The sequence below is a fragment of the Haliotis rufescens genome, unplaced genomic scaffold, assembly GCF_023055435.1.
Source record: "Haliotis rufescens isolate VD_foot unplaced genomic scaffold, xgHalRufe1.0.p SCAF_1, whole genome shotgun sequence".
Classification (NCBI taxonomy): Eukaryota; Metazoa; Mollusca; class Gastropoda; order Lepetellida; family Haliotidae; genus Haliotis; species Haliotis rufescens.
This window is the reverse complement of record NW_025963779.1, coordinates 66,432,460-66,451,243: the sequence shown is the minus strand read 5'-3', so window position 1 is coordinate 66,451,243 and position 18,784 is coordinate 66,432,460. Positions and strand designations below refer to the sequence as shown.

The following is an 18,784-nucleotide window of genomic DNA, read 5'->3' as shown; positions in this document are numbered from 1 at the left end:
CATGTGGTCCTATGTCTACGAGCGTGTATATTTATGCCAACACCTAAGCAAATTATAAGTCCTCCATGTATATTGATTCTTAGACAGTACAGGCGGTATGTAAACACAGTGACGAGGTCAGTGGACGTGAAGACGCATACATTAAATGACAGATGGACAACGAAGTCTATGTTCATCGGCAAAGTAGTTGGTAACATAAGTATTGGTGATCAATGGAGGCTTACCATTTTTTGTCCCAACAAACAAGAGATAATGAAGGAGTGCCAGCATCGATGATGCTTGACAGCAGTTTTCGTGTTCTAGAAAAAGGTGTTCTTGTTTTCAATTTATTGCATTTGTATTAACAGACGAGTTATTAGTTTTCTTATATTTTGGCAACTTGATTTGGGAGTTTTTGTCGACAAATGTTATTAACATATATCGGGGTTGATCCCTTTTCCGTGCAATTTACGTCACAACGAGATGTATGATGGTGGTATGTTTCCATGGTAATGAGGTATCCGCTTTTTGAGGAGAATAACTCCATTTCAACATGTGTTTCCTCAAACATTTGATTTCATTGTAGCCAGAAAATGTTTTCCCATCAAGCTTAACATTGAAGGGATGTGAGGGTAGGGGTGGAGTGAGTGAGGGAGTGAGAGATAGAGGGAGGGTAGGGATGGAGTGTGTGAGGGAGTGAGAGATAGAGGGAGCGTAGGGATGGAATGAGTGAGAGATGGAGGGAGGAAGGGTAGGAATGGAATGAGTGAGAGATGAAGGGAGGGTGGGGATGGAGAGTGAGGGAGTGAGAGATAGAGGGAGGAAGGGTAGCGATGGAGTGAGTGAGGGAGTGAGAGATGGAGGGTAGGATCGAGTGAGAGATAGAGGAAGCGTAGGGATGGAATGAGTGAGGGAGTGAGAGATGGAGGGAGGAAGGGTAGGAATGGAATGAGTGAGAGATGAAGGGAGGGTGGGGATGGAGAGTGAGGGAGTGAGAGATAGAGGGAGGAAGGTTAGCGATGGAGTGAGTGAGGGAGTGAGAGATTGAGGGTAGGGATGGAGTGAGTGAGGGAGTGAGTGAGGGAGTGAGAGATGGAGGGAGGAAAGGGTAGGAATGGAGTGTGAGGGAGTGAGAGATGGAGGAAGGGTAGGAATGGAGGGAGTGAGGGAAGGAAGGGATGGAGTGAGTGAGGTAGTGAGAGATGGAGGGAGGAATGGAGAGTGAGGGAGTGAGAGATGGAGGGTAGGGATGGAGTGAGTGAGGGATGGAGTGAGGTTAGGGATGGAGTGAGTGAGGGATGGAAGGAGAGATGTTGTGATGGATGGAATGAGAGAAATGGAGTTAGGGTGGAGTGAGTGAGACAGAAGGAATAATGGCATGGATTAATGGAGGGAGGGACAAATTCAGGGATGGACTAGTCTTAAAAAAACAACCCAACACCAAATTTCTAAGGCTGTGAAAGCATGAGACACAAGGGACCTATTCTTCCCTGGAATCTACATGAGAGCTAATATAATTGGTTCAGGAATAACTGGTGATTATAGTTAGTTATGAACTAGGTGATTGCCATCGTGCATCGATCAGACATTGAGGACAATCGGTTTGTATCTTATTTGTGCCTTTATTCTGTTTTGTGGTCAAATGTTCTAAAGCTTGATTTTTAACTATATTAATATAATATTTTACTATATTATTCCCATTTCATAAGTATGTGGAATTTACAAATGATTTCTGACAAAAATATATTTGTTACAAAATGTCAACAGAGGGAAAATCATTTACATCTGGTGACATAATTAATGCATGCGAAATGTGCACATAGGAAAAACAATACCATTAGCATAAGGAGGCCACTGACCTATCAAGGCATCAAGCCATTTGGCATGTGTATGCATTACAGAGAAAACAGCAAGCGTCATTTCAGGGGAAAGTCAAATGAAACCAAAGTAAGACTAAATCAATGACCAGGATTATCTGCGACTGACCCAGTTAGAGAAAATTGATCACAGGTGAGGTGAGCTCCTGAGGCAGTAGGGGCAGACAACTCTGGCCAGCCAATCACTCAATCAGTGTTGCAGGCATGTGCAGTAGGTTGATTGATCAATCGGCTGTGACCGACGGATTCTGGGGCTGGCAAGACGAGCAGGACTAAATCTGGCTGGTAGATGGAGGGATGCTTAACGAGGTATTACCTTCTTACAATTAGCTGGTGGTTAAGCTGTCCCTGTGGTTAAGGTGGCCTGGGGGCAGGGGTATTGTGGCTGGCTGGCGGACCAGGGGTGACAGGCTGAACAGACTAACCAGGCAACAGTCATCTACCTGCTCCCAGCTCATTATGCTGAGGAAGTGGATGTGTGTTCAGGCCAGGTACGACGCTGGTCATTTCGATATACTCCCCAGTGCCAGTCTTGATTTGTAAGTACTGCATGCCTCTTATGATTGGATACTGATGCTGGGTTATCTGGTGATGTGATAAAGTTCACAAAGTGCTCATTATGGAGGCGAGCCTGTGACAGGGCCGTGGTCCAGGTGCTAATGTGGCCATGTCACCCTCTCCAGGGATCTCCCTCCCTCTCATTACACCTCTCACACCCCGATAGCATCTTTGTTGTTGACATAACGGGTCATAAAGATTGAGATCAGCCCAGCTGGAGACTGGGGTTCTGTACGTGTGCTGGTCGGGTGGACAGGTAGAGTCCACTCTCGGTCACTGTGACCACAGGGTCAGTGGACCAACCCTGTGTTATGATTGTGGATCTGTGGAAGTGCCCGTGCTGTGTTCAGTAGAGTAATGCCCTCCTCCAGTGTGGTGGATCGGAGTTGTACCCTTGCCGTGTGGAGAGGTAATCCTGGATAGTGATCACTGATTGATTGACTAACTTTCTGTTATTATTGAGTGTCTGTAAATGTGCTTGCTGTGTTTAGTGGACGAACAGTTGTCTGTTTTGAGAATCTGGGTTGTACCCTTGTAATGTCGACAGGTAATTAGTAAACACTGATTAATTGACTTACTTTCTGTCATTATTGCACTTTTGTTGCGCTCAGTGGATCAACAGAAAACCCCTTTTCTGTATTGAGAATTTCTATCAATTATATTTATAATACATAAGGATATATATATACATTGAAATTTGTATTCATGTGAACAGGTGATTCTTGGATAGTGCTGATTAACTGACCATTAATTCTTGTTATTATTGTTGTGAGTCTGTGTAAGTGCCCTTGCTGTTGGACTAACACAGTGGATGGTCGTAGAAGTTGATCTGTGATACCCTCATGTGACAGGTACTGTACTCAGACAGTGGTGTAGTGGATCTGTGATACCCTCGTGTGACAGGTAGTGTACTCAGACAGTGGTGTAGTGGATCTGTGATACCCTCGTGTGACAGGTACTGTACTCGGACAGTGGTGTAGTGGATCTGTGATACCCTCGTGTGACAGGTACTGTATTTGGACAGTGGTGTAGTGGATCTGTGATACCCTCGTGTGACAGGTACTGTACTCGACAGTGGTGTAGTGGATCTGTGATACCCTCGTGTGACAGGTACTGTACTCGACAGTGGTGTAGTGGATCTGTGATACCCTCGTGTGACAGGTACTGTACTCGACAGTGGTGTAGTGGATCTGTGATACCCTCGTGTGACAGGTACTGTACTCCGACAGTGGTGTAGTGGATCTGTGATACCCTCGTGTGACAGGTACTGTATTTGGACAGTGGTGTATAGGATCTGTGATACCCTCGTGTGACAGGTACTGTACTAGGACAGTGGTGTATAGGATCTGTGATACCCTCGTGTGACAGGTACTGTACTTGGACAGTGGTGTAGTGGATCTGTGATACCCTCGTGTGACAGGTACTGTACTCCGACAGTGGTGTAGTAGATCTGTGATACCCTCGTGTGACAGGTACTGTACACGTCATTTTGACCACAGAGTTATTAATACCCAAGATGATGCAGACAGTTGTCTCACAAGTTCTTGATTCCGTTACATACTTGGGTAGAGTGGCGAACAGAAATGCCCTTTTGCTGGCAAATAAGCAGAGACACTGCATGATTTGATGGGGATATATCCAGGCATTTCTCCGACTTCATCATTTTCATCATTACCACACCAAGATGCCTCCATGGCATGTACATGCCAATTATGTGTAACTCAGCTTTATTTAGACAGCCATAGGAGTTGCAAGGGTATTATTTCTGCCACTGGTTGATGCTGAGGTGTGTATTCCGACATTCTTGGCAGCAACTGGTGCTTCTTGGAATACATAAGGTACATCGGTTGCATTGCTGACCTATTACTGCATGTATTACTCACTTGTCTTCAGATAGCAGTCTCTGTGTGATCACGGAGCGTGTGTACAGGTCAAGGAAGTACAGGGCTGACCAACACACATGTGTAGGTGTGTGTAGATGTGTGTAGGAGGATCAGTGATACAAACACAAGAAGGAAGAACTGTCCATTAGCCTGGGTGTGGCCAGTTGGCAACACCGCTGGTCAGGGGTGTGAGGACTTACTTGACCAACAAAGTGTCTGTTTCTGGATGTGGAGGAAAACAGTTCAAGGATTTATCTCTACACAAGGGTTTTGCCTCTTTGGCCTGGGAACTTTCTGGTCGTGAAATGGAGACATAAAGAAAAGTCATTTATGGATATTTTCATGTCAGATTGTTCAAGAAGTGAAACCTCGTTCATCATATATTACCTGGAAATACAGATGGAAAGGCAGATGAGCTCAGATATAAGTCATCTACCATATGACAGATAGTTATGTGTTATTGGACATGGTGATACCAGCTGACCAGCTGCTGAACGGAAAGGGATTCAAACTCAGACAGGTGTATCAGTGATATGACATGTGATAAGTTGGTTATTAAATACCTCACTGATACATGTGTTATTGGACATGGTGATACAAGTTGACCAACTTCTGAACGGAAAGGGATTCAAACTCAGACAGGTGTATCAGTGATATGACATGTGACATGTGATAAGTTGGTTATTAAATACCTCACTGATATATGTGTTATTGGACATGGTGATGCAAGCTGACCAGTCATTGATATGCATGGTGCTACATGGAATCTAAACCAATGGTAGATATCAGGCATGATGATTTATTGCATGTAGATTAATTCGTGGTTAGATTTATAGACTTTAAGGACCTTAGTCAGGTTCTTGTGCAGAACTGTGTCTATATTTCTGTCAAGGGTGAAATGCAGTGGTCAAGGGACCTCTGCCAAATCATACTCCCTTCAATTATATAAAGAAGCGATGTTTGAAATGGACCCAACCCAATGAATGCAAGACTGATAACATTTCAACAGGACAATAATTTGACCTTTCTGAAATAATCCTCTGAAGACGAACTATAGTGATGTTTTAACACTGTTATTTATATCTTGCCAGAGAAGGAATATAGACACTCCATGTTGACCTGTATATTTCCTTGTGTACATCTGATATTGTGCATATGACCTAACTCAACCTGCCCCAGGCAATGACAGGAGAAAGACTTGGGTCTTAAGCTGACTATATTGAACACAAAGCCCATAGACTGTCTCAGTGTAGATTATGGTAATGTTACATCATGCTTGTTCCTGCTTAACTGTTGACACAGGGACATGAATGAAGTGAGAGCTTGTATCCAAAGGCCACAAGAAAGTTGTCAGTTTACTTTCACCTACTTTCTTTACAAATGCCTCATTTAAAGGCCTGGTGTGACTATTGTCATTGTGAAACTGCCTGTGTGTACAAGTTGCCATATATGTGAGACTGTTGCCGTGGTGTCAAACATTTTGTGATGAACTGTAGAGAGCAGAAGAGGAAAGGATACACTTAGTCAGTCTGTCATGGATGTCGTGCTACTTTCTTTCTCCATTGTAGGTCTACCTTGCAGTTGCACATATTTACACATGGTAACACTGCCTCGTGTTGTGTTTTTGCTCATACCAGTCATAGTGTGGGTTATACCACAGCAGGAGGGTGCTCCTGTGTTACATTACATGGCTTAGTAACATAGTTATGCATGGCTTGCAACACAATAACGGATATTTCCTACTGACATATTTTAATATGACATTGTAACAGAATTAGAACAAATTCAAAATTGATAGAAAATAGCTGTTTGATTGAGCTGAGGTACTAGATCACGTGACTTTCATTGACTTGGAAAAAGCGTGCAGTTTTTTGCTTGGAAGTGGGGTATAAGGGATTTGTTTTCCCTCTCAGAAACCAATGTGCAGCCTGACCTGCTCGTTACTCGGTATAAGGTATTTGTTCTCCCGCCGAGAAATTATTTTCCCTCCAAGTTGGGATACATAGTATTTTATCAAGATCATGTGAACCAATCAGATCTCATCATTCTGACGGGCGGTCGGGTAGCCTAGTGGTTAAAGCATTCGCTCATCACACAGAAGACCTGGGTTCGATTCCTGACATGGGTACAATGTGTAAAGCCCATTTCTGGTGTCCCCTGCCGGGATATTGCTAGAATATTGCTAAAAGCAGCGTAAAACCATACTCACTTACTCACTCATTCTGACATGGAGGTATGATAATGAATGTTATCGTTTGTATTATTCACAATGATTCCCTAGTGTGACAGGCCTAGAGTTATCAGACGGTTCACATTTTCCTATAAAGATAAAGTTTTGGTTTCTATATTTAACATTAAACAATTTTCTTCGACCATCAGGGAAACATGACTGTTCCTTGTCCACTGATTACAGGGACATTCTAAGTACAGATAGGTAGCAGGGACTCAACCATAAATCTACCTTAACATTTGTGGTATGACAGATGGGAGATAGGGCTAATGGGAGGATACTCCATCTATACACTGCAACTATGTTCTCATTCCACCGTGTTGTATTGTAGGCTGTGTTAGGTACATTGAAGAACTAGATGTGTGCTGCAGATTATGATGTCCTTGTTTCTAGATGTCGAAGACACACTTGAAACATTGTTAAACGCTGATGACGTCATGAATACCATGTTTCACCTGACTCTCCATTCTCCCCTCACCTCCAATGGAGCTTTGGGAAAAATATCAAGCTTTGCCTCGCTCCACGTCTGTACTGAAGGATACGTCCATGGATGTAGTGCCATTCTATCCTTATGATAGTCATATCTAGATAAGCCCTCAATAGAAGGATGCCAGTCTTTTATAGGTGCAACTTGTTATTGTTATTTAAAAAGGAATTATCATTTAGAAAGAATATCATTTCCCTAATGTTTATGATTTAAACTAATAAACATTTCTTTAGAGAGTTGTACAAGTCATGATAAAGCTGCATCCTAACAGATGAAACAAAGCTGGGGTGTATCATCCCAGTCATCAAAACTATATACTCTTTGTACTCGGTACATTGTCTGAGCTTTGGGGATGCTGGGTAAGAATATGGGACCCTAGGAAGGTTGGTTGGTTTGTTGTTTAACGCCGCACTCAGCAATATTCCAGCTATATGACGGCGGTCTGTAAATAATTGAGTCTGGACCAGACAATCCAGTGATTGATATCATGGGCATCGAATCACGCAATTGGGATCGATGACATGTATCAACCAAGTCAGCGAGCCTGACCACCCGATCCCGTTAGTCGCCTTTTACGACAATTATAGTCACCTTTTACGGCAAGCATGGGTTGCTGAAGACCTAGTCTACCCGGGAATCTTCACGGGTGACCCCAGGAAGGGTGGACAGACTTGTTGACTTGGCTGATTGCATGGCATCATATTCCGATTGGTTGATACTCATGATATCAATCACAGGATTGTTTATACTCATGATATCAATCACAGGATTGTCTGATCCAAATTGATTATTTACGGACTGCTCTCAATTAGCTGGTACTTTGCTGAGTGTGGCATGCAAGCAGTGCATCACCTTTTGGCAACAATTCCTTTATTCTTGAAAGTATCTGATAATGTACAACCCAAGCGCATTGATGTCAAGTCAGAAGACTGACACTCTTGCGCATGATGATAAATGTTGATTGGCTGTCTGAGCCGAAGGGAGGCTGATGTAAACCGTCAGTATGCAATACTGATAGAACAGTGCAGTGATGCTTGACCTGTCTGCACTCGCGCTCTACGTGTGAAGGTGTGAACGTAATTACCCATATCAAACTGACTATTGAAACAGTTGCAGGACTGACTGCTCCTGGAGTGTTTTTTAGCGGGAGAAAACGTGGAGCTCCCTTCCTTGAAGATGGTGTTGCACGTTTGACAGTGATTGGGATAATTACAGGATATATACCAGAGGCTGCGTATCTCGGGTTGGTAGTCATATACATTTCATAAGAAGTCTAACAGATCAACAGATGGTTAATGAGAAGAGTTTGTCGTGGAAGTACATCGCGTAGGGAAATTGGTTGGGAGGTGTTGGTGATTAACATATTAAATGTAGGAGATATTTAATGTGAGTGCATGACTGTTTTCATCAAAGGATTTATTGCTCACATTTCTGTCAAATTATCTGTGTCGTTGTTTGACAACAATGCTATTCCTATATCCAAGTTGTTTAAGCGATGGTGTAGTCTAGTGGTGAAAGAGTTCCCTAGTTACAGTGAAGGCCCGGGTTTGATTCCCCACATAGGTACAATGTGTGAAGCGGTGTCCCCCCCCCCCTTGTGATGTTCATGGAATATTGAAAAAAAATGCGTAAAACCATACTCAGTAACTCTCTCACTCACTCTATTAATAACCGGTTATGTTATTCCCTGCCTAAACTGAAGTTTTTGCAGGGGATATAGAAACTGCATCTGTTGGTTTTTCAGTCGGTCTGCAAGTGGGTCCAGGCTGTCCATCCTTCACGTGTTGTTTCCGAAGCTTCTCATTATGAATAATGCTCCGGAAACAACACGTGAAGGGTGACTGGACTGGACAAACTGCTCTGTATTTGACATTGGTAATCAGTTATTATGTCAGTTGTTCTCACAAGCTCTAGGATTAATTTTTTTGTATAGAGAGATGTATGACATACCGTTATTGTGCACATATTTAATAGGGCAGGAGATATCGAGGACCTTGTTTTCCTGCTTGTTTAGGTCTGTGTGTTTTGTGGCAGTAGATATGTAGGTTATTGGGGTTGGTGTGTGTTTTAAATGACACAGCTGTGTGAGGAAGTATGCAGAGATTGGAGGGAAAGAAATGTCTGTATGTGAACATGGTGAAAGTGTGTTGTTTTTGTCCAGAATTAGACTGGGTAGTGATGATGTTGGATGATGATTTAAGCACTGCTGGAGGATAGAGCATACCTGTGTTAAACAAACACTGGTGGTGCCAGAGACATCAGATCATCCTCAGTGCTGGCGATGATGCTGATGCCGTGTGTTGAGTGAGTGAGTGGGCGAGCAAGTGGATAAGTGATGGAGTGAGTGAGTGGATGAGTGGGCGAGCAAGTGGATGAGTGACGGAGTGAGTGAGTGGGCGAGCAAGCGGATAAGTGATGGAGTAAGTTAGTGGATGAGTGGGTGAGCAAGTGGATGAGTGACAGAGTGAGTGAGTGGGCGAGCAAGCGGATAAGTGATGGAGTGAGTGAGTGGGTGAGCAAGTGGATGAGTGACAGAGTGAGTGAGTGGGCGAGCAAGCGGATAAGTGATGGAGTGAGTGAGTGGATGAGTGGGTGAGCAAGTGGATAAGTGGTGGAGTGAGTGAGTGAGTGAGTGGATGAGTGGCCAAAATAGCCACTGTTAAGTGAGTGAATGTTATTTTGTGCATTATATAATTTCATTGATAATTGAAGATTAATAGTAATGAATTGGAATGTTTTCATATGTTAATGTGATGAATATGCTTAAAAAATAGAATGTGCCCATCCCTGAACCTCAAACAACAGCTGCCACCCTTCCTAACTACTACTTGCTGACAAATCATGTCTTCTGTTATAGATTTTACTGGTAGTACACAGGTATTAATTATTGAGTCTTGATGCATTGTGATGTCATCCCACATCTCGCCACATTATGTGCCCTGCTCCAACAAGCTATACTGTTTGAAAGATGATACTATGGGTGTGACTTTACCAAAAATGAGTTGTATTGATGTGGTTGAATCATTATAAATGTTTCCTACATAAAATAACGTCCTGTTACATTGGCTCCCATCTATCAAAGAACGATGGGAGAATCCTGTTGTCCATGTTTATCTCTTGATACTGATTGAAGAACACAGCATAGGCATAAGAATGCTCAATACAGACAGAGACCATATAATAGATTTTATGGTCGCTGATACAGAACTCTGTTGCAAATTTAGTCATCTACAAAACAGATACTATGTTCTGATGCTCTATTCAATACAGTTTTTAATTTCAAAATTGGTTTAGCAATTTATTCAGGGATTATGATTACTGGAAGTGTTTAAATGGTTATGAAATATTCAGGAAGCTTGCACATGCATTAGCTGAGGCCCGCACAGGCCCCCAGTCAGGAAACTGTGTTAACATCAACCACATGTCTCCGGTGCTCACGGCAGTTCAGCAGGACTGCATAGCATTGTGTGGGGCTATTGTTTTTCACAGGTTTTGTCAATCAAGTGAACCCACTCCGGTTGTGTTAGATGGAGTCTTTGTCTTGTTGAATCCCTAGGTTTTGTCCTGCCTTGAGCCAGACTAAAAGAGTACCTGTCTTGGTGTGATGATATAGAGAAATGAAGGTGGTCTGTTGGACATTGAGTGTTTGTTTTATGGAATGAAATGCCTTGAGGGTGGGATTGTTCTGTTATTTACTCGCTTGATTCTAGTGGCACATTACCAACGACTAACTGTTATACTGTCTGCTTAAGAGGTTGTTTGTTTGATAGGTGCCTCTTTCATTGTCAGCCTTGCTCAAGCCAAGTGATTAGATTTTAGTATCTGTTAGTGTACATTGTGGCTGACGGCATTGGGTGGTCAGGCTTGCTGACTTGGTTGATGCATGTCATCATATCCCAATTGCGTAGATCAATGTTCATGATATCAAACAAATTGAATATTTACAGACTGCTGTCATATGGCTGGAATATTGCTGAGTGCAACGTTAAAGAACAAACTACAACATTGTGGTACATTTGGTAAAAAATACATCATTTTGAAATAAAGGAGGCAATACCAGTTGAATGGTATGAATAAGGTAGTTAATGTTTCTAATATAAGGTGAGGTAAGGTGAAATTGGGTTTAACGTCGCGTCCAAGATTATTGCACTTATATAGCGACGTGCATGCACGTGTGTGTGTGTGGCTGCTTGTACTAGTCCAGACTGATGCCGATTTATAGTGCTAGCTCACTGAGATACCATGCCGCAGTTTAACATGAATACCCTACTCAGACACAGTATACTGACTCCGAGCCGACCAGTCCTTGTTTTAGCCCCTTAATGTCGAGCGCCAGACAGGGTAACAACAAGTACCATCTTTTAACGTCTTTTGGTATGACGCGGCCGGGGATCGAACCCAGGACCTTCTGCTCTCCGGGCGGACGCTCTACCCCAAGACCACAGAGGCGACACGTTTCTAATATAAAGATCAGTATTTATATGAATAATGAAAGTCAAAATACAAAACAATGCAATGGTACAATAGGTTGTCCATCATGTAGAATAACTTTTATTCAATTTCTTATTGATCTAATTGTAATCATTGGGTTAAAAACATTATTTGGAATAAGCTTAAGAATTAAATGCATATACATCAGTTGTAAGAGGCTTTGGTTTATACAAGTTCATTGTAAGTCATGACAGATAAAAATATCTTATCTTAAAAATATCAGCTTCAGTATCAGGGTCTCATGTAATTCTTTGTGAAAGGATAGTGATGTTTTGGGGGCAAGTTACAGATGCTGCATTAAGCAATAGTTTTCACTGACTCACTACAAGAATTGACTCAAGTAATGAAAGCATTGGCCGGGAAGGAGTGTCAAAGAGTGCCATTCCACACTGTTTTTCAAACGAAGTGACAAGCATCAGGGGAATAAAACGGCTGTAAACCTGAAGTGTGTCTAGGATGTACAAGTAGAAAGACACCGGTCTCATCCTTCAGAGTCTAGCTAGGCCATGGGTGCAACAGACCAGAATATGCTTGCTTTATGTCTGGCTTAATTAGATTCTGTGACAGTTTTATTGAGCTGAAGCTTGTTAGCCAATTACACTGCAGCAGCTCTGGTACTGCACATGCCAGGTGCTTGAACCAGGCTTCAACAGAGCTTCTGGTTTGTTGGAGAAAGTGGTATTCATTGCACCCTATTGTATGTGTGTGATATATTTTGGATTGGATCTCAAGCCTGTATGAATTCACAGATATTCATCTTTTGATGAACCCGACATGTTGTGTAGTTTATCACTGTTCAATGATCTCCTGTACCATGACCTCCTGTATGATGATCTCCTGTACCATGATCCCTTGTTAAATGATCTCCTGTACCATGATCTCCTGTATGATGATCTCCTGTATGATGATCTCCTGTACCATGATCTCCTGTACCATGATCTCCTGTATGATGATCTCCTGTACCATGATCTCCTGTACCATGATCTCCTGTATGATGATCTCCTGTACCATGATCTCCTGTACCATGATCTCCTGTATGATGATCTCCTGTACCATGATTTCCTGTACCATGATCTCCTGTATGATGATCTCCTGTACCATGATCTCCTGTACCATGATCTCCTGTATGATGATCTCCTGTACCATGATCTCTAGTACCATAATCTCCTGTATGATGATCTCCTGTACCATGATCTCCTGTATGATGATCTCCTGTACCATGATCTCCTATATGATGATCTCCTGTACCATGATCTCCTATATGATGATCTGTACCATGATCTCCTGTACCATGATCCCTTGTTAAATGATCTCCTGTACCATGATCTCCTGTATGATGATCTTCTGTACCATGATCCCTTGTTAAATGATCTCCTGTACCATGATCTCCTGTACCATGATCCCTTGTTAAATGATCTCCAGTACCATGATCTCCTGTATGATGAAATCCTGTACCATGATCTCCTGTACCATGATCTCCTGTACCATGATCTCCTGTATGATGATCTTCTGTACCATGATCCCTTGTTAAATGATCTCCTGTACAATAATCTCCTGTATGTGGTGAGGTGCGGTGAAATGGGGTTAAAGGTCACGTCCAAGATTGTTGCACTTATATAGCGACGTCCATGTACGTGTGTGTGTTTGTGTGTGTTTGTGTGGCTGCTTGTACTAGTCCGGACTGATGCCGATTTATAGTGCTAGCTCACTGAGATACCATGCCACAGTTTAACATGAATATCCCACTCAGACACAGTATACTGACTCCGAGCCGACCAGTCCTTGTTTTAGCCCCTTAATGCCGAGCGCCAGACAGGGTAACAACAAGTACCATCTTTTAACATCTTTTGGTATGACGTGGCCGGGGATCGAACCCTGGACCTTCCGCTCTCCTGTATGATGATCGCCTGTAAAATTATCCCTTGTTAAATGATCTCCTGTATGATGATCTCCAGTACGATGATCTCCCGTACAATGATCCCTCGTTCACTTGTACGATGATCACTTGTACAATGATCTCCTGTATTATGATCCCTTGTACAATGATCTGTATTATGATCCCTTGTACTATGATCTGTATTATGATCCCTTGTACTATGATTTGTCTTATGATCCCTTGTACAATGATCTGTATTATGATCCCTTGTACAATGATCTGTATTATGATCCCTTGTACAATGATCTGTAATATGATCTCCTGTACAATGATCTCCTGTACGATGGTCTCCTGTATGATGATCTCCTGAACAATCATCTCAGGTACATTTGTCTGAGGTAATTGTCTTGCTATTTCAATGCTGGTACATTTGTGTGATGTAGTTTTGTTGCAATTTCAGAGCAAAGACAAGGAAGGCAAGTCTAAGGCCAGCACCCATCATCAGTTTGTGAGTGTCTCCATCAGCAACTCCACCACCTGTGATGTGTGCCACAAGCCCATGGCTAATAAACCTGCTCTACAGTGTGAAAGTAAGACTTCACCATATTACAGCTAGACCATTGGTTTTCTTGTTTTGCAGATGAACTTGCCTTAAATTAAGTAAAAGTAAACCAAAAATGTGGATTTCTTTTTCAATTTCTTACTTTTTACTTTAATGGGGAATACAACCCATGCTGTTTTGAATGCACAGCGCTCACCACTGTGCTAAGCTAAATAAAAACTTTGAAATTCATATATTTTTTTTTAACTACATTTCACAATGTGAAATTCAATTATGCTATGAACATAACATGAATTACCGAGGATCTCATGTCCCAGACATTAAAGTGGATCCTATGATCCAATTCATGGAAGATTTGACTGAATGGAATTTTATAACAGATTTCTTTTGCAATAGCAGACAGAAGTTAAAAACATGTTTGCATTTGAAAAACACATTTTCAAACATTTTCAACTCTTATTGAAAATACAGTGAAAAAAATAATTTTTACTCCCAACAATTCTAAAACTGTATAATCCCTCAATCTCATAACTTCTTTCAACAAGAATGACAAAAATGTTGAAAATATAATGTCATCCATTATAATTTATCAGTGACATGGGTTCTGTGAGTCAAGCAATTAGGATTAGAGTGTGAGAGTGTTATCACTCCCCGACCACATTCCCTGCACAAACAGGCTCCCAGTAGACCCACACCAACACACAACAGTCACACCATTTTTGTTTCATTTTGAGACTATCAGCCTACCCATCATGGCAGCCATGAGCCTGGGTGACCCCTAAGGTCAGCCGTTGCACAATAGGGATAGGGAGATTTCCCCAAACTGGCTCATGTCAAAAGGCAATTTGTTAAGCAGATTAAATTCCAGACTTGTATCTTTCACAGGGCAGGTTTGAAATGCTTCTGATTGGGTCCATGTGGGTTTCACTTTGATGTTGTGGGGACTATTTTGTTGTGTTTGAAGAGTCAAAGGTCATGTTAGGAGTTGAGGGCACTTGGCAGGGAAGAGTGTATGGTATGACTGGAGGTTTTGCTCCAGGCAGGTAAAACATATCTTCTGCATGGATTGTTGGGGTTCAATGTTTTGTAAAGGCATTGTGGAGCACAACAGACCTTTATGTGCAGAGCTGGGTATTTTGTTAGACACACTTTGTACTTGAAACACTACAAGCATGTCGGATGGGAGAAAAAAGATGAAAAATAGATTCTATCATAGGTTTAGAGTTATATACTACTCAGAAGAAGTTAAAGAACAAGCAATGTTTTCAGATGACTGTATTTAATCTTTCATGCCATCACACAAATTTGAGCATTCTTCAACTTCTTCTGAGCAGTATATGACTCCTATAACCTGTAATAGAATCTATTTTTAAGTTTTATTCTCCAAGCCAACATGCTTGTAGTGTTTCAAGTACAAAGTGTGCTCTTTTCTTTTGAGTAGTATGTTTTAATGTTTTAGGTGGGAGGAGAGTGATAGACATTAAGGGTATTGTGAACGGAGGAATAGTAATTATTTCTACTTGTGCACTTACTAATTGCATGTACTTACATTATTACTTACTGTTTTCAGATTGCCTGATGTATGTACACGAGCACAACTGCAAGGATCAGATTTCAATCTGTGACAAGAGCCGACGGGTAGGTGATACTGCCCTTTGTCTCATGTGTGTTAGAGCTGTAGATCTCATGGGAATATATCTCTTTATCTTATAGATGTTACAACTCCATATCTCATAGGTGCTAGGTTGGAGGTGTTATAGCGCTTTATCTCATTGATGTTACATCTCCATATCTCATAGGTGCTAGGTTGGAGGTGTTATAGCGCTTTATCTCATTGATGTTACATCTCCATATTTCATAGGTGCTAGGTTGGAGCTGTTATATCTCTTTATCTTATAGATGTTACAACTCCATATCTCATAGGTGCTAGGTTGGAGCTGTTATATCTCTTTATCTTATAGATGTTACATCTCCATATCTCATAGGTGCTAGGTTGGAGCTGTTATATCTCTTTATCTCATTGATGTTACATCTCCATATCTCATAGGTGCTAGGTTGGAGCTGTTATAGCTCTTTATCTCATTGATGTTACAACTCCATATCTCATAGGTGCTAGGTTGGAGCTGTTATAGCGCTTTATCTCATTGATGTAACAACTCCATGTCTCATAGGTGCTAGGTTGGAGCTGTTATAGCGCATTATCTCATAGATGTTACAACTCCACGTCTCATAGGTGCTAGGTTGGAGCTGTTATTGCGCATTATCTCATAGATGTTACAACTCCATGTCTCATAGATGCTAAGTTGGAGCTGTTAAAGCGCTTTATCTCATTGATGTTACAACTCCATGTCTCATAGGTGCTAGGTTGGAGCTGTTATAGCGCATTATCTCATTGATGTTACAACTCCATGTCTCATAGATGCTAAGTTGGAGCTGTTATAGCGCTTTATCTCATTGATGTTACAACTCCATGTCTCATAGGTGCTAGGTTGGAGCTGTTATAGCGCATTATCTCACAGATGTTACAACTCCATGTCTCATAGGTGTTAAATTGAAGATGGATAAATGAGGAGATTTACATAGGCGTTCCAGCACTTTGCCTCATGTGTAGTGTTATGGCTCATTATGCCTTGGTTGGAGGTGCAGTCCATCATCTAATAGACAACAGATCGTGTGCTGTACGTTGTCCCGTTAACCAACCCCTTGTTAAGAGCATGTACAGTGGCAGAGTTATCTCAATGGTACACAAGTCACTGTATCTGGGCTACTGGGGGTCGGTATTGATACATTTGAAATAATGTCTGTCATTGGCCACACAAGTTATTAAAGTTCTCAAGGAATCTCAAGAAATTGGTAAATGTTACAGCTCTTTTTCTCATATGTAAGTGTTAAAGCACTTAATCTCCTATATAAGTGTCACAGCTCTCTATCTCATATGTAAATGTGACAGATCTTTATCTCATATGCAAGTGTTACATCTCTTTTTGTCCTATGTAAGTGTCACATCTCTCTATCTCATATGTAAATGTGACAGATCTTTATCTCATATGCAAGTGTTACAGCTTTTTGTCCTGGATAGGTGTTGCAGGTCTTTATCTCCTATATAAGTGTTACAGCTCTCTATCTCATATGTAAAGGTGACAGATCTTTATCTCATATGCAAGTGTTACAGCTCTTTATGTCCTATATACGTGTTGCAGGTCCTTATCTCCTATATAAGTGTTATAGCTCGACCTATACTTGGAGTTTTATGATAGAGTTTAGAATATTGCATCACATAGTTGTTAACAGCTCTTATCTCCAAGATGACACAGCTCTGTCTCATGTGTAGGTGTTACAGCTCTATGTCTCATACTCTTATTACAGCTCTTAATCTCATCGGAAATAGCGTTATGTACAACAGTGTTACAATTTTAGATGTATTTCATGGATAATATTTCCCATAGGATTTACAGCTCTAGCATAAAAAATAACGTTGGTATGAGATTTTGTTCATATTGCAATCATTATTGTGATTATTTTCCATCAATTATTATTTAATAATATGTATGCTGATATTATACAGTTAAGTCTCCAAACATAGTAGTTTGTGTTTTTATGTGTTTAATGATGAGGACACACATGACATCTGATCACTGTGGATATACCAATGTGAATGTGTTCCTGAACTGTACAACGAACCAACCTGATCATGAACGTCCGATCAAGGACAACGGATCTTCATCTGCTCCAGTTTCACGGATATAAAACAAAAACTGTAAAGAAATGCGCAACTCTGTACAGTCACAAGTTATCAAGTGTAAACAATTCCTTCACAAGAAACTGAAAGTACAGTGGACGAAGAACATACAAACTGTTCTTCTGAGGACTTGTGTCACAGGACACTGCTGGAAAGATTTTGCTGAGTGTTTAATCTCTATTCAAGCATTGAAGATCAGTATAATAACAGGAAATATCATTTACCATCATCAACAGGAAAACAGAAGACCTCATTACCCCGATCAACCTTGGGCATGGCAGAGCACTGTACTTGGTGACTGCCATTTTGTTAGTAAACTCCTCACACCACCTCCCAACTTGCCTCCACCTGGTAACACTTTCTGCTAGACAAGCTCCATACAGCCTCCTTCACACCTGTAAATAAAGATAGCTATCTGTTGATCAGTTTCACCACTCCTCCGCCTCAGGTAACCATGACAGAATGATGATGATTTCCATACTACAATAATCACATTCTTGGGGAGATTCTAGACAGTTATTTGTCTTCAGGGTATTGTGTTTTTCTGTTGAGGAGGAAATGTTTCAATGCACAATCAGAAGGACCACCTTTTGGAAGGAATAACTGTAATATTTTATGTATGACCTTGGCAAGCAGTTTTTATAGCTTATATATGTCATATTCAACAGAGTAAACATAATGACTGTGAATAGATAGTCATTATTATTGGTATAAGTGGTTTACAGAACCTATTAATAACATGAAGCAGTAAGAGATAACAGCTGTAATAAATATTAAGGAATTATTTAAAAATTATATAGGATATTTTAGAGTATGCCGTTTTTATAGTTTCTTATTCTTTGTGCAATCAGCATGAACAGGCATTGAATAGAGGCATTATTAATTAATCAGCTGTAATCAACTTATAGGTATATCTTTTGAAACAAAATCTTTTACTTTCCATAGCTTTAGCAATAATAGGAAAACAAAAGTGCCTGAAAGTTCACAAGATCTGAAAAAAATAATTGATGTAGTTTATATACTACTCAAAATAAGTTAAAGACCACCAGTTCTTTCATATGCCATGACAGAGTAACTGTAGTGATGTAGGAAAGAATCAAGT

At 41.0% G+C, this 18,784-nt stretch overlaps 1 protein-coding gene across 9 annotated transcripts in view; it reads left to right on the top strand.

Moving 5' to 3' along the window:
- LOC124134123 (A-kinase anchor protein 13-like) overlaps positions 1 to 18,784 on the top strand; it is a 265,224-nt gene that overhangs the window by 198,865 nt on the left and 47,575 nt on the right. For all 9 annotated transcript variants that reach the window (XM_046498796.2, XM_046498804.2, XM_046498801.2 and 6 more), the window contains 2 exons: positions 13,842 to 13,971; positions 15,514 to 15,581. In XM_046498796.2, coding sequence (XP_046354752.2) covers positions 13,842 to 13,971; positions 15,514 to 15,581 — 198 coding nt within the window. The remainder of the gene's footprint in view (positions 1 to 13,841; positions 13,972 to 15,513; positions 15,582 to 18,784) is intronic.